The 23,322-nt window shown below is 43.7% G+C and overlaps 1 protein-coding gene across 7 annotated transcripts in view; it reads right to left on the bottom strand.

The window, feature by feature from the left end:
* ATP11C (ATPase phospholipid transporting 11C (ATP11C blood group)) overlaps positions 1 to 23,322 on the bottom strand; it is a 98,820-nt gene that overhangs the window by 8,196 nt on the left and 67,302 nt on the right. For 4 of the 7 annotated variants that reach the window (XM_090059277.1, XM_090059274.1, XM_090059276.1 and 1 more), the window contains 12 exons: positions 23,025 to 23,128; positions 21,964 to 22,145; positions 20,730 to 20,993; positions 20,081 to 20,255; positions 18,087 to 18,189; positions 16,237 to 16,382; positions 15,809 to 15,868; positions 12,835 to 12,962; positions 9,903 to 10,038; positions 8,460 to 8,525; positions 6,514 to 6,617; positions 4,095 to 4,245 (listed from right to left, as the gene is read on the bottom strand). In XM_090059277.1, coding sequence (XP_089915403.1) covers positions 4,095 to 4,245; positions 6,514 to 6,617; positions 8,460 to 8,525; positions 9,903 to 10,038; positions 12,835 to 12,962; positions 15,809 to 15,868; positions 16,237 to 16,382; positions 18,087 to 18,189; positions 20,081 to 20,255; positions 20,730 to 20,993; positions 21,964 to 22,145; positions 23,025 to 23,128 — 1,619 coding nt within the window. Of the gene's footprint in view, positions 1 to 19; positions 111 to 4,094; positions 4,246 to 6,513; positions 6,618 to 8,459; positions 8,526 to 9,902; positions 10,039 to 12,834; positions 12,963 to 15,808; positions 15,869 to 16,236; positions 16,383 to 18,086; positions 18,190 to 20,080; positions 20,256 to 20,729; positions 20,994 to 21,963; positions 22,146 to 23,024; positions 23,129 to 23,322 lie in introns of all 7 variants that reach the window. The other 3 variants (XM_090059275.1, XM_090059280.1, XM_090059279.1) reach the window with 2 other exon arrangements.

Genomic DNA, 23,322 nt, shown 5'->3' on the forward strand with positions numbered 1-23,322 from the left:
AATTAAGAAAGGGAATCACCTTATTCACTCCAAGAAAAGGTGTGATTGCTGGAAGTTTGAGAGAGCATGAAGATAGTGGATGTTCCTGAGGAAGGAAGGCGTTTCGTTACCTAGTTCACAACAGCACAAAAAAGATAGGAAATTGCAGGAGAACAGAGAGAAATGCAGAAACCAAGGAAAATACGAACACACTTTGCATTGCAAAAATATTTCCACACAGAGACATAAAGCTCAAGCAGGCAGAGAGGAGCTAAAGAGAAATGCTATACAAGAGCAATATTTTAGAAGAGAAACCAGAACTTACAGAAGGCCAGAGCCTCGAGACATAGCATAGAAAAAATGTGCCTAGGCCAGCGGTCTGTCCTCCTTCCCCCACCCACCCCTCCGGCCCTCCTGCCTTCTCAACTGCCTGCACAGACACCTGAGAGAGCAGAGGCCAGGCAGTATCATGGTGTAGAAAATGTTCTGGAAATCCTAGTTCTCTAGACTAGCAATGGAGTCTGCTGCTACTGGGGGAAACTTCACCACATTTTTTTCCTGCTGTAGCTCATACCCAGAGGACAAAATAAATGCTGATTTTGGTGACAAAAAAAATGGGGGTCAGTTCTCTCCCCCCCTCCCAGCAGCAGCAAACTTCAGTGCTGCTCTATAAAACCGATGGCCAAAATGCCTTTTACTGTATGGCAATTGCTGCCTGCACTGGCTTTTTCCTGGAGTTGGGAAGTGCTGCCAAAGCAAGGTAGGCAGCAACAGCTCTGGGGGTGAAGCCTTCCCTGCCCACCATGGCATCTTCCTGGTGCTGCTCCCAAGGTGGCACATCCAGGGTGTGTGCAACGCTCACCCACCTCACATGACAATACTGCTACAGCCGGTTCTTGTCAGCTCCAGGGGGTCTGGATTTCAACCGTACTTTCTCAAAAGGAGACACAGCAACCAGCAGTGCTGGCCCTGAAGACGTTTCTCACATACTGGAAGTGTGAGCACCTAAATGCATGGCTCAGTTTTGACTCTTCCAGGGAGGTAAGGGCATCCCTCTCTGAATGGGAACTGGGGCCCTGACACCCTTCAGTTCCTTTGAAAAAGAAATCCAGCCTTTGTTTTCAACTGGAATGGGTTGAGCCCTTTAAGAAAAAGGCTATTTCCTTAGTGTCTGGTTGGGGATACAGACCTATGGCTTCCAGCATCCAGTTCTGACCTGCTGACCTAGGATTATAAAATGGCAATTCGAAAAGAGACATTTTATGTTCAGCGTATGCATACAGCACACTGTAGCTCAGCTGAAAAACCACATCAATGGTTTTCTTTTTTATTTCTCTAAAAGCATCCCTAGCAGCCAAAGCCACAGGCAGGAAAGGTCGTCTGCTCAGCAGTCCGAGGCAAGATAGGCCAGTTCCCAGGTGAACGGCCAATTTGTAATCCAGTCTTTATAACTACTTGATAATTTCTTTCCTGTACCTGCTTCACACCAGCAGTCTGGATCCTGATGGATCTGAGAACTTTAATGAGAATCACCAAACTTGTGTGCTGGAAGTTAAGTGTCTTCCCCAACTAGGGGAGCAGCAAGGGTCATATGCCATCGATATGGTGATCCATGACAGCACTCCCAATGACTTTAATGAGGGGAAGTTTGCACCAACCAAAGACTTGTTAAGGACATGCCTTTCACACCCATCAAATGGGTGAGCATCTTAATGACAGACTTTTGGGGCAAGGTGGAAAGCCAGAACATATCAACCCCATCCACTCGGAAAATAAATCTTGGGTGTCAAACTGCTGATCTATCAGATGCTGGTGTCTAAATTCACAGAAAGGCCCAAATCCTGCTGCTGCTGAAGCCAGCAATGGTTTTGCAACGGACTCCAAAGTGAATTTGGTAGAGAGATAACTTTTTTTTTTAAATAACTGGAATTGTCATGTTACATTTCTCCTTTCCCAGCCTTGAGGATATCAAACACTACTTCACCCCCATTGCCAGACCTTTCTTTCCTGCTCAACTGGTGAGCCTGAATCTCGAAAAACCATTAAGCTATTTTTTTGATCATCGAAAACAAAAATGGACCAGGAAAGAAAAATATCAAACTTGGCAACTCTGAATAATCCTGCCACACTCGATAAAATTTAGGAAACTTCCAAAGGGAGGTTTTTCTTTTTAAAAGAAGAAAAGCCAAAAGTGGTAGAGGGTTAGAAACTGTCTGACAGACAGTGATTCAAGAAGTGTTCATGGCCTATAAAGCTAAAACAGGAATGAATAAATGGTTTGACCAATTTCATTTTTACACGTATGTTTATATTACTCTACTGCAGTGGTTCTCAACCCGGGGGCCATATTCAACCCAATCAGCACACTGCTGCAGCCCCTGTGACATCCTGTTAAATGGATACATCGGAAGTAAGTTGTGTGGGTGCAGCCCATTGAGCCCAATTGCAAATAGGTTAAGAACCACTGCTCTACTGGTATTCTGTCAAAGTCATCCATCAAAAGGCTTTGGAGAAATATCTTGAGGTCTGAGGTTCTCCTTAATTTCCAGTTAAATATCCATTTTTGGCCAAAATACAGAAGATGGAAAGTACAAGTTGTTCCAGGTGAAGAAAGTGCCCGAGGCTTACAGTAGAACCAAAACAGTTTGCTATAGCACAATGAGAAAAGTCATCCTCCTCTTAAATTTACTAAGTAATTTAACTTTTTCATTGAATGTAAATTCCTAGTTAACTTAGTGTCACTGAAGGCATGAATGATTATTAGCAAACCTATGCTACACCCTGTCGGTCAGGTATTACCTAGGAAAATAGAAAGCAACACTCAGAATGAGAATCAGTGGTGGCTGCCCACTCCTAAGCCTGCTGCAAACTTGATGTTGAATGTAAAGCATTAATATACCCTCCGAAAAGCAATGTACCAGAGGAGGGAGGAGCATGGCAAGTCAGGCTGCAGGACGGCAGTGGGGAGTTAGCAGTGCTAGTAACCAAGGAGGAGAACGGGGGAGGCTCAGATGGGATGATGCCAAGACGGTTGTAACAACCTGCCAGGGAACGCAAGTCTGTACTTCACATGATCATATGCCACCTTGCATGCACGTTGTAACCCTAGGTGTACTGGCACTGAGGATGGGAGGCAAGGAAGGCAAAGGTGGATGGGCATCTAACGTAAGCGCACGCTTATAGGGTACAATTGCCATGTTGCACACCTCCTCCCGCACTTCTTCCCTATTCTGTCACAGCGAGGCTTCAGGAGGACGGCCGGTCCCTCTAAAGGAAAAGCCAGTGTTTTCCCTGAAGAGGCAGTGGGTACATACGAAGAGGAAGGCTAGCCTGAGGGTGCTAGCTTGGGTCTATACTGGATTCCTATGCTGTTGTGCTACAGGCTTCCTTCATGAACCTTGCTAAATCATTTAACCCCTGCCCCTTGGGGTACAATGTGGGGAACAGTATCACTTCCTCTCTGGTGATGATCATCATGTTAATGACTGTGAGTTGTTCAGCGACTGTGGTGATGGGGGGCTCTAGGAGAAGTCTATTCTCACCGACTCTGAGCTAGCTGTCAAGGCCACGGGCAGCCTGACAAACGGAGAGCGAGAAATTAATTGACTCGCCCACAACATATCTGCCTCAACTCTATTGAAGGGAACAAGGAAGGCGATAGAAAAACACTGATGATCTCACCCATCAAAATAAAAAGCCAGGCTCAGATCCAAGATCTCACCTCAAGTGACTTTGCAAATAAAACGTCTCTGGGCAAAAGTCTGCAAGTTTTGACAGTCAATTAGACTGGCAGTGAAGCTGGACTAGTGACACCGAAAGCAAAATTCAGTCCAATTTGATCTGGACTATAGGGGATTTTGACTTTCTATAAGAGAAAGGTTTTGTGCTCCACAGAACGTCAAAGTCTGAATGAAAAAGCCCTGTATTGAATCTGCTGCTTAATGCAGATCTGAACACAACTTTTAGCTACCTTGTTTAGTACATGAAGTGACAACATGCTGAGACTCTCAGAAACTTATACCTGGATATGGAAAGTGCACTTCCACCCTGCGCTTTGTAAGCGTGGAAGAAACTCTGCAAGAAAGGAGAGTACATGGTGCATAAGCAGTCCTTACCTGGGCTTTCCTTCTTACATTTTTAAAAACTATTAGAAGAATCTCTGGGAAAAGGCTGATGAAGATCAGGAGGATTATTGCCAGCCAGGCTGATAAAGAAGTCACCATATGTGCAAATACAAAATACATTCTTTGCTGCTTCAGGAAAGGCCTAGAAGAAAAAATAAGAGACAAGTACTTTCAGATATTGCACGTGGCTATGGCAGTTTTCCCCTTGGGCAGGTTTCCCAGGAAGGTTCAGACCAGAGGTTTTATAGGACGATATTTCAAATGTGGGTGTATCTACAGCCCCCTTAACACACAGGAGTGCACACATCCTGACTGCCACGCATGTGCCCCCGGCTTCTGCTTTCATGTTGCTCCCTCTTCTGCTTCTCCGTTGGCTGCCTGCAAGCTCCTGTGACTCCTCTGACAGCAATTAGCAGCTTCATCCTAGCAAAGGTTTCATACCTGCTTCTCTGGTCTCATTGGCAGCTCAGCCCCTGCCTGGCACAGTTGCTCCCTGCTCCTTCTGGAGTTTATCTATCTGTGCTTTCCCAGGTCTCCTCTTCTCTCTGTCACGACAGCTCCAGTGATTCTTCTTATGCTTTGCTTCCCTCGGCTTATGGGCCTCTCCCCCAGCTAACATAAAGGTTAACTTTCCTCGCTTCAACCAGCTCTCTCAGTTGACGGCTTCTTCTCTCCTGTCTCAAAAGGTGGCTGCTGGCCATCCCAGCACAAACTCCTGCCCAACTTCCCTCTGCATCTCCCTGAGCAGGGGGCTGGACTACATGACCTTATGATATCCCTTCCAGCCTTCCTTTCCTATCATCGCTTGATCGCATCATTGCCGAATCATTTTGCTGGGAATGAAATTATTTTATCTGGAACTTGAACTCAGCTAAAGGCTTTTCTGAGATGTCTCTGGATGATGGAAATCCGGTCACAGGCATCTTTCTGCCTCCCGCAATGACAGCTGGGAACTGACAGATGCTTGCAAAAGACGGCTGCTAAATAAACGGTGACAAGAATTCTAATGCAGTCGTTGTTTAACATTAGCTCCAAATATTTAACTGTGTACAGTAAACACACTGGGGGAAAATTCAGGCATTTGAATGCAAGGAGATAGCTGGTGAGGTTACAGACCAAATTCGATTGAACTTCTTATAGTCCAGACCAAACAAAGCTCACGGCTCTCCATAAAATGACTCGCGTCATCTCCATTTATTTATTGGAGGCTCCAGGACCAAACCTAGGGCTTAGGATGCCTTCTCCTTGCCACTTAGAGGAATGAATCTGCAGTATGTCAAACACAAAGCTGACAGCCAATAAAGTGTCCTGTATGAAGGCTTGTTAGCTTTTTTAAGACATGCTAGCTGAAATCCTGTCTCCATTGCTATCCATAGGAGCGCTCTCATTTCTGTACGGCCAGAATTTCATGTTCTCTTCCACTGGCTTCATCCCTTTAGGCATCATATGCTACCAACTCCTGCTCCAGCTCCCGCTCTTGCTTTCCTCAGGGTGCACTCTGCCTCCACTGTATTTTCTCTATCTCTCACCTTCCACCCATACAGAATCAGAAATATTTACCGGGACACCTGACCATTAAGAAAATGGCTTTAAGATGCCACCAGGGAAGAAGCTAAACCACACTGCTGTTGTACTCCTGCCGTGGTGATGTCTGCTCAACGGGCTGCATCTTTTGTAGACTTTAGCTAGTGGGTATTTGATTGTTTTGAACCTACTCTCCCCCATTCTCCTCTGGCTCCCAGAGGCGAAAAATCATCATCCTCTGTCATCTTCCCACTCTGCGGCAGCTGGAGGATAGGAGAGTCTGTCTGAAGACTTATGAAAAACTAGGCTGGAAGACCTGTTCACACTTGGAAGGTTCCCTTGCAGCCATGTGGCCTAGAAACTTGTTGCTCTTTCAATGAAAACTTATTTTCTGGGAAGGGTGACAGTATTAGTCATGGACAGCCCGCAGCTTGCTATAAGCAAGTGCATTTTTCAAGCTGCAGTGAAAAAGTTCCCAGGCTTCATCTTAAATGGATAATGCATCATTGAATTCCCCTCGCACCTGGGATGTCCCTGGAGGGTAGAAATTATTGCTGTGGAAGCAAAAATTATGGCAGCTGCGCACTTGGAAACACTTTATAAAGAGCTTCATTAGTGGAAATATAGATTTCAATCTCTGTCTGATGCCTTGTGTGGTTTTTTCTGTGCTTCTGTGTTAATATTAACTAGCATTTAATAGTAAAACACATTTATTCGAAAAATCAATCATCTTTCCCCCCCTCCTGCATACTATCTCTGAATGCCTGAAGGAATCAAACTCTGCGGGAGCATTATACACATACAAACACTGCGTGTTCTCCTAAAATATGCACATATATACATATATAGTCATATAACTAAATCAAAACCAAAAAAAGATACTTGCCAAATGACTCCTCCCCAAAAGAACGAGAAAAACACATAGAAGGCCAAGGAGCCCCAGATCACAAAGTGGTTCATCCAAGTCCAGAATCGAGTATCTAGTGCTAACTGCACACACAAAACAATAGTTAAACATAAATCCATAGTTAACGGTTGCAACGCACACATTGCAGTGCCATGTACGTGATCGACTTGACTTCATCACAGCTGTTCTCATTTCATTTAGGTGTTCAAATGTACTATTCGACCATCTGTTAGCACAGGTCCAGCAATGAAAAGAAACCATGCAGACACCAGTACATGCCAACAAGAGACCTTCCCCAAGAGGTTTTAATTTCCTTTTTCATGATGCTGGCTTGTAAAGTCTTTGGGACCGACTCTGGGAATAAAAAGTGCAATGCTCTTGTGAAGCATTAATGCAAGGGCAGCAGCAAGCTCAAAACACTGAGCATTAGCCTATTCTAATGCGCATTAAAGCATCACTAAAAAAGTACTGTTTAGTTAATACACATTAAAATAGGCTAATGTGAATTAAGCGTCGCTTTAAAACCATGCTCTTTAGTTAATGCACATTAGGACAGGCTAATGAGCATTTTCCTAGTACCTCACAATAGAGGTACTAGATTTAATGTGCATTAAGTAAAGCACGTTGATGCACATGTGGACGCACCCTCTATTATCTATATTAACCAACCAAATTCCCTGCTTTGTCTTCCCTGCTCTTTAGCCCTGACACATTGCAAGGTTTTTCATAGGGTGCTCTGTGGTGTGTGAGAAGGGTCCAGAGTGGATGAGCTCACAGATCCGTTGGGCAAAAGGTTGACTGTGATCGGAGGGGACTGGACTCGAAGACCCAGGAGACTCTTACCAACATTATGTTCCCATGTTCATATATATATAAACATGTTCCCATGTTCATAGATATATATCCTACTAGTATTGGGCCAAGACCAACCGGCTGCCTGTAGAGTATGGGTGACCGAGCACACAACACACTAGTCTGGCTACTTGGTAGAGCTTTTGGGACTCTACTACAGTACAACATTTTATCTGACTGGGATGTGCCAATATGTCTGCTGGGACTAAATCCCAGAGATTTCTGGCTAGAGGGTCTTGCCCCTCTGTTCAATGTCAGACTAATCACCATATTTGGGGTCAGGAAGGAAATTTTACCCTGAGGCCAGATTGGTAGTCTGTAGAGATTTTTGCCTTCCTCTGGGTGGGGGGCATAGCCCTCTTCCTTAGATCTCTCAAGTTTATTTTAATTACCTTGACAGCAGCAGGACACTGACCGCTGTGGTCCCCCTGTTTTGCCCGTGGCAGGTTAGGCTGTGTAGCAGGATTGATTGGGTGTTTTTCATAATAGGTTAGACAAGGTTTTGTATGGGATGGTTTGGATAGGAATGATCCTGCCTCAGGCAGGGGGTGAACTAAATGACCTCTAGAGATCCTATTTAGCCTTACTTATCTCACGTATTTTTATGCCACACAGCTCCAAGTCATTTAAAGGTATGTGAGCCAGGATTAATTTAATTTTTTTAAGACTGTTTTATGAACCTTGCATTTCCTTTTCTGATAGCCAAGGAAGTGAAGGTATGGAAGGAGAGACGAGACAAGAGAACACACCTAGGCAGATCAGAAAATAGGATAAAAATAGGTATACAATTTACAAAACAGGAACACATATAAACACATTTGTATGCATGCTCTCACGCACACACAGAACCAAGTAAGAATTACAGCCTGGAATATAAATCATGTGAGCTGCTTTCACAGTAAACACACTACGATGCATTTAAAATAAAAGGAAAAACAGAAGAACACAAACATAAATATATGTGGAAAATGCTACTGGTATCTTAAAAGCATAATCTCATCCTAAAGTGCATGTAGGCTTTTTAAAATGATTATAACAGAATTAGCTTATTGGAAATAAAGGCAAGCTCTCACCTTTAGTGTGACGGTGAAGACTAATATGGTAAAAACAATAGTTCCAAAGGTCCAGTTTCCAAAAACCTGAAAAACATTTTCAATTATCATATGCATCTCTGTGTGGTTTGCTGGAAGAACAAAACTAACTACACAAGCAGTGATGAGGGAGGGGAGTGGAAATTCAATGGAGAGTGACCGTTTCCCTAGATTTAGATCTACGAAGATATACACCAGACACTCTTACAAAGCTAGCTGCCCATTACACTATTCCTGGGCCATGCAGTACCATACGAACAATTCACTCGTTGTTGTGACAGTACCAAATAAGTGTTCTACCAATAGAAATGCTTATGGAGAAGACACGACATTTTGACCACTGGTATTTAAGTTTCAGGACATTTACTTTGTGTTCTCTCATAATACAAAGCCAACACGGCAATTCATGGAATTTTTTCCCCTGTTAGCTGAACGTACGGCTTGATATATTCAAACTAGAACACACTTGTTTTGCTTGCACATACTAGTGACTATGCACAACAAAGAAAAGCAGATACTGCATATAGGCCAAATGATGGCAATGAATGGGACAGGTGCTTACCAAAGGCTGTCAAGATCTGAATGCATACATTAAAACAGAAAGTGAAATGTAAAAGTTTGAAAAAATGCAAAAAAATTAAAGTTCATAGGAGCGACGAAGGATTCAATCAAACATACATGGATATCATGAACAATTGCTGGTAGCAGTTCTTACAGTCATAAGCGTTTACGAAACAGGACGTGACCCTATGCGTCAGTTCAGCATCGCATATAGATTCAGCCTTTCTGGTTATTTACTCAACATCCTGATGCTAAAAAGGTTTCATTCAGTTATAATTAAAATGAGTATATGTATCCACGGGTATTGGAATTACAGCACAGGGGCTTACCAATGAGATGAGGTTATAACAACTTTAAAAAAAAAAAGTTGTATGCATATATGGTCATCCTATGGAAAAGTTACTCAAATTTCAACAGGTATTTTTGAAAGAGCCAGGTTTGCATGGTTACTTGGAGAAGGTGGGTTTCATCCTACCACCACTGTGCACCCAGAACTCCTCTAAAAAAATGCATGGAAGCTGTGAGCAAAATCCATGGGAGGATGAGGCCTAATGGTTTGAAGGCAGTCATGTCTGTAGGAGTGACTACGGTACTCGGACAGCACAAGCACTTTTAAATTGTTTTCATGGCACTTTGGAAGAAGCTTCATGTATTGGCACTAACACAATATTTCATCATGTGACTTCGTAATCTCAAGTTACTTTTGTGCTGCTAAAGCAACCATGACTTACATGTTACTACGTCGTAAGACACAACAAGATGTTACACAGATTTATGTATATATATATATTATATAGAAACACACAAACACACTCAACAGGGGGATTTTAGATTTTTTCAGGGGGAAGGGGTTAGGGGGTTTACCTTTCCATTATCTTCTAATGATGAATTTTGAAAAAGAAAGTAAACTCCAAAGAAAAACACAAGTCCTTCAAAGGCGCCCAGAAAGGTCCAGTATAAGAAGGGCTTCCATTGTAACATGGCATTATCAGAAATTTTCCTGTAAAGCAGAGGAACAGGAGAATCACTTTCCCTTTCAGAACTGGATGCAAAGCCAATGAGACTCCTGCTCAGCGCAGTGGGCTCTGGTCCAAGGCTCTAATTTTGGTGTTCAGGTTTGTGCATTAAAAAGTGAAAAGTAGCTCACTATATAGAGACACCCCAAACTACATTAAAATATAGAAAACTGTTGATTAGAAGGGGTCATAAATGAGTCAAGCATATTACTGTGGTAGCCTCTCAGGTCTGGACAAGGAGCCTCAGATCGTGACTCAGTCCAAACGGAAGGAGAATCGCTGTGTTATTACCCAGTTCTGTGCCACAAAAGCACTGTGCAACTTAACAGGGTTAAGGTTTGTGGCAGCTGAAGTCTAAAACAGGATGGTAAGAAAGGAGCAAGCAATGTGGTGCTACCCTGGCTAGAGCCTCCCTCTCTCGCCACTTCCTCTCTGTGCTCTGCTCCTTTCCAACACATCTCTTTCAAAGGGTAAATTTCTACAAGTCCGCAATTATTTGTTGTAGATGTTTTAAAGCTGGCATGTCTCCTTTGTTAAGGGAAAGACCTCTGAATTGTATGCAAGGGGTACCGGACCCCGAGGCTCTGCTGAGCTGGTTCGTTGGTGAAAGAAGGTAGTAAATTAACTTGCTGTGGGCTCTGGAATGCTTTCACATAAGGGATCCTCTGCCCTCGGCAAGGCTGTCCTTGTATGAATGGGCTCCCTCTCGTGGACTGCAGCAGTGACAATAGCCATGTCTCAGAAAGTGCAAGACCTCGGCTGTTTTTCCTTGCCCTTTAGCAGCAGACTCAAGAAATACGCTCTGAAACCAAAGGGAGGGATTCCAAACCCCAAAGAAAAATGCAAACCCCCTCAGCTTTGAGATGAATTTACAAACATAACGCAGTGCCTAGATATAGTTTCCAGAAAAGACGTATTCAAAACCAATGGCATCATGCCTTTCCGAGAGACGTTTCCACGGATCTATATCATTCAGCATTCTCTGTGGCCGGGATTTTGGGGGTGAGCAGGAGACAGGCTTTACAACGAGAAACACCACCACTGATTTCCCTTCCATTAAAACCAAAAAATGCATGGTGGCAATTTCCAGCAGGCTGCATCTTGCAAACAGCTGCAGCACGGGGTCTCTTATAATTACAGTTTATAATGCAAAGGCTTGCTGACATTCAAAAAATTACGATGTTACAAAGCTCTCACCTAAAAGGGAAATGGTGTACTGTCATTTTGATTTGCAGGGAAAGGTTGTATAAGGAAAGATCAGATCACGCAGGTGCTGGGTCAGGGCCATCATAAGAACTTCTTTATCCCAAATTCTCCTCTGTATTTGCATTTTATGTCCTGCAGCACTTTTCATGAGCAAGATTTGACAGTGGCTCACGACTATAGAGATCTGCACTGCAGCAACTCAGCAATTTACACAGCAGCAGCGCAGCAGCCACTTTGTATTCAGCAACACATGTAAGGTCGTGAATATTAAAGTTAGAGCCTGTTTAACTGAACAATTAATCTACTTTTTTTTCCCCCCGTTTGCATGTGCTTGCATTCATACTACTCGTTACCCTGTCAGGGTGACTGCATTTGCTATACACTATCCCACTATAACTAGCATCTAAAAATAATGCAGTGGTATTTTGTTAGAGACGAAGATGCCTGAGCACCTTTTATTAAAGCAAGAAAAGCACCTGCTTTGTTATGTATGCTAACTCATTGAGATACACGCAGATGACACTTTACAATGGGGGGGGGAACCTCTTTGGCAGGCATGCCACCAAATAAGCCCCTGACTATGGCTGAGCTCACTTTTCTAATACTTGTGCAAACGTGTTCACTGCTCCCCCACCCGTCACATCTCTCTCCAACCCTGACAATGAGAAGGTGAGTCTGCCAATGCAATGATCAAAAGTACAATTTTGATGTGCCCAAGACCCATTTTCAAAAGGAGCTTAAAACAGCCTAATCCAATTTGAAAAGGGGTCTGAGAGCCCCTAGATCAGTGGTTATCAACCTTTTTTCATTTGTGGACCTCCTTGGAAATTCTGAATGGAAATGCATACGCCTTTGAATTGTAAGTGAGGGTATTGACATACTTTTGACAGATCACAGTCATCTTTTCTGGACCCATTAGACACAGTCTGCAAACCCCCATGGGTCTACGGACTACAGGTTGAAAACCACTGACCTAGATCAACTAGAGAAATTGGGGGTTTTGTTCTTTTAACTTCCTTCCATGCATGTTTGCTAACTGCAAATGTCTCAAAAATAGTATTTAATTTATATTTTTTCGTAATGATTTTCACTTGGATTAGAAGGAGGTTCGCTGTACAGCTGAGTGGCCTGAACACTGATCTGGGACCCAGGAGAGCTGGGTTGGATTCTGAGCCTGGCCTGATTTGTCTCTTCCCAGAAGTTAGTTCACTTGCCTGTGCCCAATTTTCCCTATACACAAAATGGGAATAATGACATTCATTTTGAAGGGCTTTGAAAAGGAGACCAACTGATGAAAGTCCTGTTTTACAGTCCCGTCCAGTAACCAGACATAGGCAATGGGATGTGCAAGTAGTACTCTAGTTCCCAGGCATAACTCCACTTAACACAGACATGAGGGAGCAAGTAGTGAAACAACACTGCAAGAATACCTGCCTCACCCTTGTGAAGTTGTGAGAGCAGCTGATCAGCAACACTGAACATCACCGAATAAATCCTAGTAACAACCCTTAAGACCTGCTGGAAAACTAAAGGTTGGGCTGTGTGGAGACCACGCAGGATTCGGTGGTACTTACATATACAGTTGTGGATCTGAGGTCAGAGTTTCAATGTTGATATGCTGCTCCAGCAGGCTGTAGGCCAGGATCGGTAGTGATGTGAAGCAGATATTGTACATCGTAAGGTAAGCAGCATCGTAGAGAGGCTTAAAAGACCAGAAGGGGGAAATTATAAAAAGTGAGTTCAGATGGTGAAACCTGTCCTTCCTCAAAAAACCCCCCAGTTGTTGTTCACTGCATACATAGCCCACATCATATTTTTGTCAGGGCACAGACGGGAGCAATATGATCCAATGAAGTGGATGGGTTAAAGGCAGGTGGTATTTACCTGTAAGCCTGTGCTTATTTCTAGATAGTTGGAGGAGAAGGTGATTAGGAACGGTCAGCGTGAATTCACCAAGGGCAAGTTATGCCTGACCAACCTGATTGCCTTCTATGGCATGACGGGCTCTGTGGATGTGGAGAGACTGGTGGATGTGATATACCTTGATTTGAGCAAGGCTTTTGATATGATCTCCTACAGCATTCTTGCAGGCAAGCTAAAGAAGTATGGGCTGGATGAATGAACTGTAAGGTGGACAGAAAATTGGCTGGAGCGTTGGGCTCAGCGGGTAGTAATCAATGGCTCGATATCTAGTTGGCAACTGGTATCAAGTGGAGTGCCCCAGCCTGGGGCTGGTTTTGTTCAATATCTTCAATAATGACCTGGTAGATGGCATAGAGTGAAGCCTCAGCAAGTTTGCACATGACACCAAGCTGCGGGGAGAAGTAGATATACTGGAGGGTAGGGCTTGGTTTTCAGAGATACTCCGACAAATTGGAGGATTGGGCCAAAAGAAATTTCATGAGGTTCAACAAGGACAAGTGCCAAGTCCTGCATTTAGAGCGGAATAATCCCATGCACCGGTGCAGGCGGGAGGTGACTGGCTGGGCAGCAGCTCTGCAGAAAAGGACCTGGGGGTGACAGTGGACAATAAGCTGAACAGGAGCCAGCAGTGTGCTCTTGTTACCAAGAAGGCTAAGGGCATCCTGGGCTGCATTAGTAGGAGTGTTGCCAACGGACTGAGAGAACTGATTCTTCCCGTCTATTCTGCCCTGGGGAGGCCACGTCTGGAGTCCTGTGACCAGTTTTGGGCCGTCCACTACAGAAAGGATGTGGACAAATTGGAGAGAGTCCAGCGGAAGGCAACAAAAATGGTTCAGGGGCTGGGGGACATGACTTCGGAGAGGCTGAGGGAACTGGGCTGATTTAGTCTGGAGAAGAGACGACTAAAAAGGGATTTAACAACAGCCTTCAAGTACCTGAAGGGCTGGTCGAAAGAGGATGGGGTTGGACTGCTCTCGCTGGTGACAGATGACAGGAAAGGAGCAATGGGCTTAAGTTGCAGCAAGGGAAGTTTAGGTTAGATATTAGGAAGAGTGTTCTCACTAGGAGGGTAGCGAAGCACTGGAACAGGTCACCCAGAGAGGTGGCGGAGTTTCCATTCTTGGAGTTTTTGAAGCCCCGACTAGACAAAGCCTTGGCTGGCATGATGTAGTTGGGGCTGGTCCTGCTTTGAGCAGGGGACCGGACTAGATATGACCTCCTGAGGTCCCTTCCAGCCCTAACTTCCTATGATCCTATGACAAGTTAATGACAAAAGGCCTCTCATGCTCCTGCTGGAGTCAGCAACTACATTCCCAGCCAGTTCAACAGCTGGAGGATCAGACTGCCCAATATCTTTTAATTGCAAAATTAAATTAAGGTCCTTGCCAATAATGAAATCCCTCTGGCAGCCTCCCTCGGACTCTCTCATATAGAAGCCAGCACGTGCATTGCAAAAGCAACTTATAAAGACATTTAAGAGGAATGTGGCTATGGCTGTGTTTATTAACAGGTTCGTTCTAAGGATCTCATTTTGGTAGTGGCTGAACTGAGCAGGCATGTTCTGTACTGTGCAATACATTCTACCAGCTTCTTTCATCCTTTTCCAGGTCCTCGTGCTCAGGTTCAGCAGGGCCACAGAGAACAGTAACCTTGTGAATCCTGGATTCACTGTTCATAATTGCAGACTGGCAAGGCAGGGGAGCAAAGGGATTCCACAGCAGTGACTGTCACTGCCTACCTTTCCACCAGCTGCTATCTTATGGATAGTACTATTAATAAAGTTCTTAATAAGAAAGCTACCTTATGGACAGTACTACCTAATTAATAAAGCTACCTTATGGATAGTACTATTAATAAAGTTCCGCTCTTAAAGTGGCCTCTGATGCCACTTTAAGAGCAAGCTCATTTAAAGTTTGTCCTTAGCCCTTGCTCTCTGAGAGATCCCAGCTTATACATGGGCTCTGACTGAGAAAAGCTGCCTTTCATCTCCATGGAAGTCATTTCCTAATAGCCCAAATGCTTTGTTCTGTCTCCTGACAGCTCCTAGGGCAATGGAGAGACAGGAAACCAAAGCACAAACCAAAGACCTTGGGCTGTCTCAAGACCATTTTTTTTTGATGGCCCCATCCGCCCGCCTGTCACAATGTTCTGGACAACAGACATGCCCATGGCTACACCTGGGATCTCATTTCATCACCTCGTTCTTTTAAAAGTTATGTTGGAAAATTCAGCTTCTCTACTTAAATCTGTGAGCGAACCTTTCAGGACAAGGAGGCAAATGGAGCAGCTGTGATCTTGTAGGAGAAGCGTTCTCCAAATGAGTTAATGACAACACTGCTGATAACAGTCTCTTGTTAGTCTGGAAGAGTGCCATCTGTGCTTTGGTGATGAAAACAAAAGGAAGGATCATAAGGACCTTCCTTTAATGACTTTAACCTCCAGAATCTATTGCTTAGCAACTAAGCTAGTTTCCACTGGCGACTTTAATAGAAATGGCTTGTTATCTATCAAAAGCCAACAGGTTACCAACAGGATAATCAAACCAATGTCTTTTTTTTTTTTTTGGAGCTTGATCCTATGACAGATTTTGGGCTGTCTCTTTATAAACTCACTGTGGGAACTTACCTGTTGTGAGAATCCACAGAAGAACTGGTACAAAAACTGTGGTAAAATGAAGCAAAGGTTCTAGAAAAAAATGGGAGAGAGAGAGAGAGAGAGAGAGATATGCTAGTCGTGAAGCATTTGATGTACTCAATATTGATTTGACTGCTGGAAATAAAAACCAAACTGAATGTATTCAATTTATTGACTTATCAGGCCTGGCATTCACCATTTTAGCATCAGGCTTTAATATTTAGTTGCAGGAACACAGACCTGGACCAAAATGTTAACAGGCTGTATACAACTTGCAAACGTACAACACCATGCTGATCTAGCTAATTTACAGACAGGTAGATAAAATCAACTGATTTAGGGAAAAAAAAAACTTTAATGGACTTTATTGTCAATGGCAAAAAAAACATGAATTGTGTTAGATGAATGCAAATCCTTACCTTATAGAAGAAATACTGTACAAGGTGTGCAATTCTCACATAATATAAATGCCCGTGTGCTAGTAGTAGTTTTCTTAAATGCTTAAATTTCGGAACAGCATAGTCACTGTTTCTTGAAGCTTGGCGACCTTCTTTGCCTTTTATACCTGGATAGGACATACATACGGTGAGTGATTTATCCGTATACTGGAACTTAGATTTGGGATGTCTATAACAGTGGCTAAGACATCTTAACCATTCAAGCTACAACAAAATCCCAGGAATGAAGGCTTTCTGATCCAGTGACATCTGACATGCCACCCCTCTCACTCCAAGTCTCTTCTTGCTTCAGAGCAACAGTGGGTGGAGGGCAGTGGCCAGAAGGTGATGAGACTAATACTCCATAGATCCTCTTTGTCTTGCTCAGCAGCCCTCTGTTTCTGAGCTCTTATCCAAGAGGATCTCAAAAAGTGAGCTTGGGGAATGCAGCTTATTGGAAAACAATCAAGCTGGGTCAGTCTGGCAAGCACTCAACCCTGTGATTCCACATAGTTTCCCTGTTTTGCTCCAGATATTCAGACCATTAATGCCATTGCCTCACAGAGCAAAGCCCAAGACAACCAGTTTTGTTGCACCATGAGACATGCTCAGTGCATTATTACAAGGAATGCCTTTCACTGAAGCATGACAAGACACTCCAATAGCCAGTAAGGAAGCTGCTATTTCTTCTTCCTCGGTGACACATGAGAAGCTCTCTTTAATATTTCCACTGCCTCTGGCAGCTATAAAGAATTTTTTTTAATAGTTTCCAGTCTGAAATCAGGCAGAAAGAAGGGGCAGGCATGTCCCATGACTGAAAATGAACCTTTAGGTACTAAACATTTCAATCCTCGGTGGTGAATTACAATCAGCTGGGATCAGCAAAACTGCAAAGCACACATCTGGTTCAAAAATATGGGCCAATTTGAGCTCAGCAAGAATACGCCAGCGCAAATCAATGGCAATCTCAAGGCCGCAGCTACTGGTGAGGAGGAGAGAAGAAAGTTGCACTCTTGATTCAGAATGTTTTGAATCAGGTTGAATCCCCAGGCTTGTTTCCAAAGATGACAAGAGAAAATCTCCATCGACTTCAATGGGGGCTGAACAAGGCAGGAGTGAGGTATAACCAGAAAATCAAGAGGAAGGTACAGCAAGAGGAAGGTACAGTAAAGGGGGGCGGGTGATTCGTTTCATACTTTCGTTAGGTTGTGGGCTATATTCCCTCCCTGCCAGGCTTGAACAGCTGAGCTCACTTTGGTGACATGTATACAAGTGTTAACACCCCCACTCTCCCCTCCCCAAGTATCTCTTGAAGAGATGAGTCTGCAAACAATGTCTGCCAGACCAAGACTGAAATTTTCAAAAGTGCCTAAGACCTATTTTCAAAAGGAACTTAAACACCCATATCAGATTTGAAAAGGGGCCTGAGATCTCCTGTATCAACTAGAGAAGCCAGGTGTTTTTTGTTAATTGACCTTCTTTCCATGCATGTTTGCTGACTGCAAACACCTTAAAGGCCACAGTAAACGCTGTTTAATTTATATAATTTGCAACGATTTTTACTTAGATTAGAAGCTGGCTGGATGTGTGGCTGAGTGGCCAGAAGACTCCCCATGGGTCAAGAAAACCTGGGGCCCAGCAGAGCTGGGTTGGATTCTGAGCCTGCTCTGATCTGTCCATGGTCACTTCCCAGCAATTACTTCACCTACCCATGCCTCACAGTTTCCACATGTGCAAAAAAGAAATGACATTCAGTTCAGAGTGCTTTGAAAAAGAGACCAGGTAATGGAAAATTCTGTACAAAAGCTAGATACCTCCAGATCTCTCCTTACCGATTCCAACATGCGCTTCCAAAATCATGCTAACATCATTGGCGCCATCTCCTATTGATAGTGTTATTGGACTGCCCTTGGTGCTCTTTACCATCCTGACAATCTAAGGAAGTAAATACAACACAGGTCAGTGCAAGCTTCCCAACAACCAGTGCATGCAATGTCACATAAGACATATGCATATACCCTGTTTCTCAAGGTATAGGCTCAAGTCAATGGTTTATCCTAGCCAAAGAGCCCTCCAGTTTAATATGGCTAAGGCATGCCAGCTCCTACAATCAGTGGCACTTCTGACTCTGCAGTCCAAATGTCAAGGCACCCATTTACAGGTGGGTGCAGTCTTTGGCATGAATATAGCAATGCACCTTCACCGCTCTAGCATGTTGCCCCAGCAGGTGCCTAACTTCTGGGTGACACCCTGGACTCTGCAGACCCAGGAAACATTGTAACTTAGCCTTTCCAAACAACCTTGAATAATAATTCAGCACAAGCAGCTACTGCCAGGAGTCTGCAGACTTGCCAGCTTTCTCCAGGAGGATGAAATACACAGGGCATCATTTCAACGTAGCAACCCAAACTCATTCGCGCAGGGTGGACACTAAGAAGCCAGCCCAACCAGACCCAGGACAAGTCTACATCATCAACCTACGGCCAGAGGAACTGCAGAATCTCTTCTCCCTTCCCCCACTTTTTAAGCTTTTTAAGAGACAGGCATGAAAAAATGCACTGAATCCATCCGGAGTTTCATGAGCAGGAACCAGCATTGCAAGGACAAACACATGAACCGATTAGAGGGTAGGGAACTGCAACATCTCAGCTGCTCCATGGGACATGTCCATGTGTCCAAACTAACCCTAAAATAAGAGAGAGCTAAACCAGGGCAGTTTACTCCTTAATTAAGCCAGGCTTTTGCAAACTACAAGGTAAGAGCAGGCTCATGGGCAGTCCCAGAGCAGCCAACGTGCACCACCTCTTTGGAATTTGCTGTCATTTGTCAGCCCTCTAACACTGCAAGGCAGAAAAGACAGAATTTACAACAAATTTCAGCACTTTCGAAGCCTTGAGATCAATTCTGCTCTGGGTACAAGGACATAATTCCTAAGTGTTCAATGTGACAATAAATCACACAGCAGTTGGTCACATCCTCTGTACCTGGAGCTGGGCTAGACACGTTGTTTTTCACACTATTGCCATTACCGCTGGTGGAGGGGAAGTCATGGATTTCCACCCTCAGGTCTTGGACCAGAATGAAAGAGGCAGACTCATGCATCTGTTTATTTATAAGCTATTTGTACTTAACTGGTTCCTGAACCCAAATTAAAAAAAAACCAAACCTTTAAAAATTCATCATTGAAAGACAAGACTGGAACAAAGAAACCAAAGTATGTAAAAGGCTTGTACTGAACCAGAAGCAAAGGCTGCTGTTTATTGACTGGGCAGAGACAAATCTGATCATGTTTCTTAGTGCTTTGAAGCTGAAATAATCAGAGGGCCTGAAAAACTTGCTGGGATACTTCTGGGGACACTCCCCATGGGTAAAGAAAATCAAATGGCACCTGCCAGCAACCCACCCATTGTGACAGGTTTTTCCAATTTACAGTTTTACATAAAATAAATAAAACCAAACCTCTCCAGTCCTTCAGTACTCCATATGGAAGTACTGACCCCTTGTTCCCATACAAAAAGCAACAGCGTATTTTGCTTCCTGTGGGAATCTTTAGCAGCCACCAAAAGCCCTGCTGCCTATCTCACACCCAAGTCAAGGAGCAAAACTCCCTCTTGACAGACAGTCAGTAGAAGAGGTGTTCATACCCATGACAAAAACCCAGAGCACTTGATATAGATGGCTAAACAGGGGAGGTGGAGTCAACTGCTATACATGCTGGGCTCAAAGTTTGGGCCAAGGGATTATAACTCCTTAGCTGCTTTATCCTATTAAGTGTTTTGTAAGTAATGTGACAAGCTGCCTACAGAAGGGTCCATGGGGTACGTACCTGTGCTTTCTGTAAAGGAGCCATGCGACAACACAGCACTGCAGTACACTTCAAGCAAATCTGTAGAAAAATGGTCTTGTAATTACTGGAACTAGAATCCTGAGACGGATTTAAAATTAGTGACAATGTTGAGCCATCTATGATGAGGCCGTACTCTTGGTTCAACACCAAGCTCCTAAAATACAAATGGAAACAGAGGTGATGCTCTGAGCTGTAAGTTTTCAAGAAGTCATTTTTGTGCTCAGATGACACAAATTAAATTGTTCTTAAACAAAAAACCCCCTCACTTTCTTGGGGCTCAATGAACTCAAATGGCTTGGACTGAAAAGGAAAACTGGGATTTCCCTGAGAGGTTTGCATGCTTGTGTTTGAAATGCAATAATTAAGAAACAGATGAACTCTGAATGGAGTTTAGGACAGGAGAGAGCAGGGTCCCCCATATGGGCAGTAAGGACCCAACCCTGCGGTGATCAGAGGGGGCAGGTACCGTCACTCACAAAGAAGTCTCATTTGTGGCAAGACTTTTGCAACTGCCTCTATAAGGATGCAGGATTGAGGATAACTCTTTCCCTTCCTGGTTGGCCTCTGCCTCTGGGGCTGCTCTGCAGAAAGTGCTTACCATTTCTCTCTCCCTTTCCCCCCATCTCACCTTTTAAGGCCTCCACTATTTTTGGGAAACTCCTGCAGCAGTTTTTTATGATATTCCATCAATAGCTCATGTAGCCGGTCCTCTCTCCTCTCGCTATCCCCCACCATTTTGGTGGTCAGCTCCAGCAGCTCTGTGTTGGTCTGGAACAGCCGGCAGGCATAGCAGGTGGATTTGGCCGTCTCCATCTTGTCCCCAGTAAGCACCCAAACCTTCATGCCGGCTGCATGCAGGGCCTCAATGGTTTCTGCTGCCTGTTCCTGGAGTCTGTACATTGAAACAACAACAGCTTACCCTCTGGTTTGCCCACAAGATAGCACTTTGCTTTCAATTTTTCACTCGGTGCAACATGCATATTGATGCTTTTGGGGGACTGAACCTAAAGGCTGTCCATCAAAAAACACCAGCTGTTGCCGCCTCAGCTATAGAGCAATGACCCAGGCTTTTAAATGCATGCAGGCATGAAACACCCATCAACACAAGACAGCCAGGAGTACAAGTTGGTGTAATAAAAGACATTGCAGCTGACCCAAGCACTTTGCATATCTCTATGTACACATCATGCACCCAGAAGAGACAAATGAATACTAGCCTCACTACGTTTAAAATTCCACAATTCCTTTCTCCTTCTAAACGAGATGCCTATATGCATTTTAAAAAATATAGGCCTGAACTGATGAACTCAAAGGAAATAAACTCAAACTGCTATTTAAGCTCTTGCCACTAGAGAAGGACAAAGAGCTACATTCGGTGACAGTGGTAGACTGATGATAATTCACTCTGAAAACAAACTGGTAAAAAAAATATGCACTTCACTTCCAACATCTGTAGGTTAGCACCATCAGTGGAAAATAATAGCAAAGCGGCTGTCAGATAATACTCAGGCACAAAGAAACCCTGTGGCAATGTAAATGGACGTACAAAATAAAGCCTGGCTAGAGTTTTGCCTAAGTAAGAGGGCTTTGGGAAGGAACCCAAAAGAATACTACTTTATATCTGTGCTTTTCATCACGGCATGGGTTTTAAAAATATTAGACATTTCATTCACACAGCCCCATTTCATCCACACAGCCCTCTGCAGCAAGCAGACACTCTCGTTTTACAATTGTGAAACCAAAGGCAGAGAGGTTAAGTAATGTGCCCTGCACTGCAGAGGGAGGTCACGGTGAAAGTCCAGATCACAAATCAGCAGAATGGTGCAGTTAGTATTTACTCTGTTTGCTTATTGCTCTCTTACTTGTCTTCCACTGCGGTGGCCCCAATCAAATGCATGTTGGCTTCTATATCTTCAAAAACCTTTGCCATCTTCTCTTCTCTGTCCTGGAGAGCCATTTTAGCTTCACAAAGCTGCTTATCAATTTGATCATACTCCTCTTGAGAGAACTCTTTAAAGGCCACGCAAAGTGTTCGATACCCATCCTTAAAACAGAGAAATGGTGAAGTGCTGTAAAACTGTCTCTTCCACAGCTCTCTACTTCGGGATTTTTGCGTTGGTCTCTACGGGGCACCTAATACCTGCCAGTACTGGATCTAATGTTAAAAACAATCTGACATTTTCAGCAAAAGGACCATTTCCTCTTGGTTTGTACAGCCAAGTTGATATATGAACCTCCTCACATATGGTTAAACCAAGACAGGTGACACTGGGTGCATCTACACATTAAATGAATGTGACTGAATATACTCCAGCTGAATTTGAGCCAGAGTAAACTAACCCCAACATCTTTGTCTACATGCGTGTTTAGTCATGCCCACTATGTATGTTCATAGATAATGAAAACTAAGAGACTGTAAAACTTGGCTAATTTAAAATACAAAGTGGTGCAGGAGGAAGACCAATATACAGATATTCATAACCAGAAAATAGATGCTAGCCTCACCACTCAGGGAGCTAAGTCTAAACATTTTTTTTCTGAGTTCAGCTTTCCCTAGATAAATCTCTCACACACCACACATGGAAAACAAAACTATAAACTGATTCAAAGACTTCTCTTACCAGGCTAAAAAGGGGGGAAAAAAGAAAGAGTGTTATTGCTACATCTATTTTTGACTACTTGGGAGATGCTGAGATGCAACAGCGATCAGGCCCATATAAGTAGTTTAGAAGTTAAAAGAAGTTGGAAGCCAAAGAAACAGGGAAAAAAAAAAAAAAAGGGAGTCCCCACCCTGGACTTCAAAGAGAACAGAAATAAAACTTGTATTTCCTACACTATTTTCCCCCAAGTTAAGGCTGGATCCTGGTCTTGGGAATAGCTTTTCCTGACCCAAGATCAAAACCAATTCCAGGTGCATTCTTACCATGGCATTACGATCCACATGCGCTTTAGTTTGTTGTATTTCATCTTGCTGCACTCTTGGAAAAATAGACGAGTCGGCTCCTTTACAGAAGAGGAGCAGCTTCCCTAAAACCGAATTAAAAATAGATCAGAGTATGCCAGACCTGGAGGAAGATGTAAAGGCCATTGGTCTCATATGCAGCAAGTCTTTGATGCAAAGGAAGTTCTAGTCAGGGTGCCCAAGACTTCTGTTCTCACTTGCTTGTAATTTTGCCAAACTTTAGCCAATCAGGCTGAAGTATCAGACATGAGTGTCAGCC

The sequence above is a fragment of the Crocodylus siamensis genome, chromosome 8 (genome assembly GCF_052110815.1).
Source record: "Crocodylus siamensis isolate JL-2025a chromosome 8, ASM5211081v1, whole genome shotgun sequence".
Classification (NCBI taxonomy): Eukaryota; Metazoa; Chordata; order Crocodylia; family Crocodylidae; genus Crocodylus; species Crocodylus siamensis.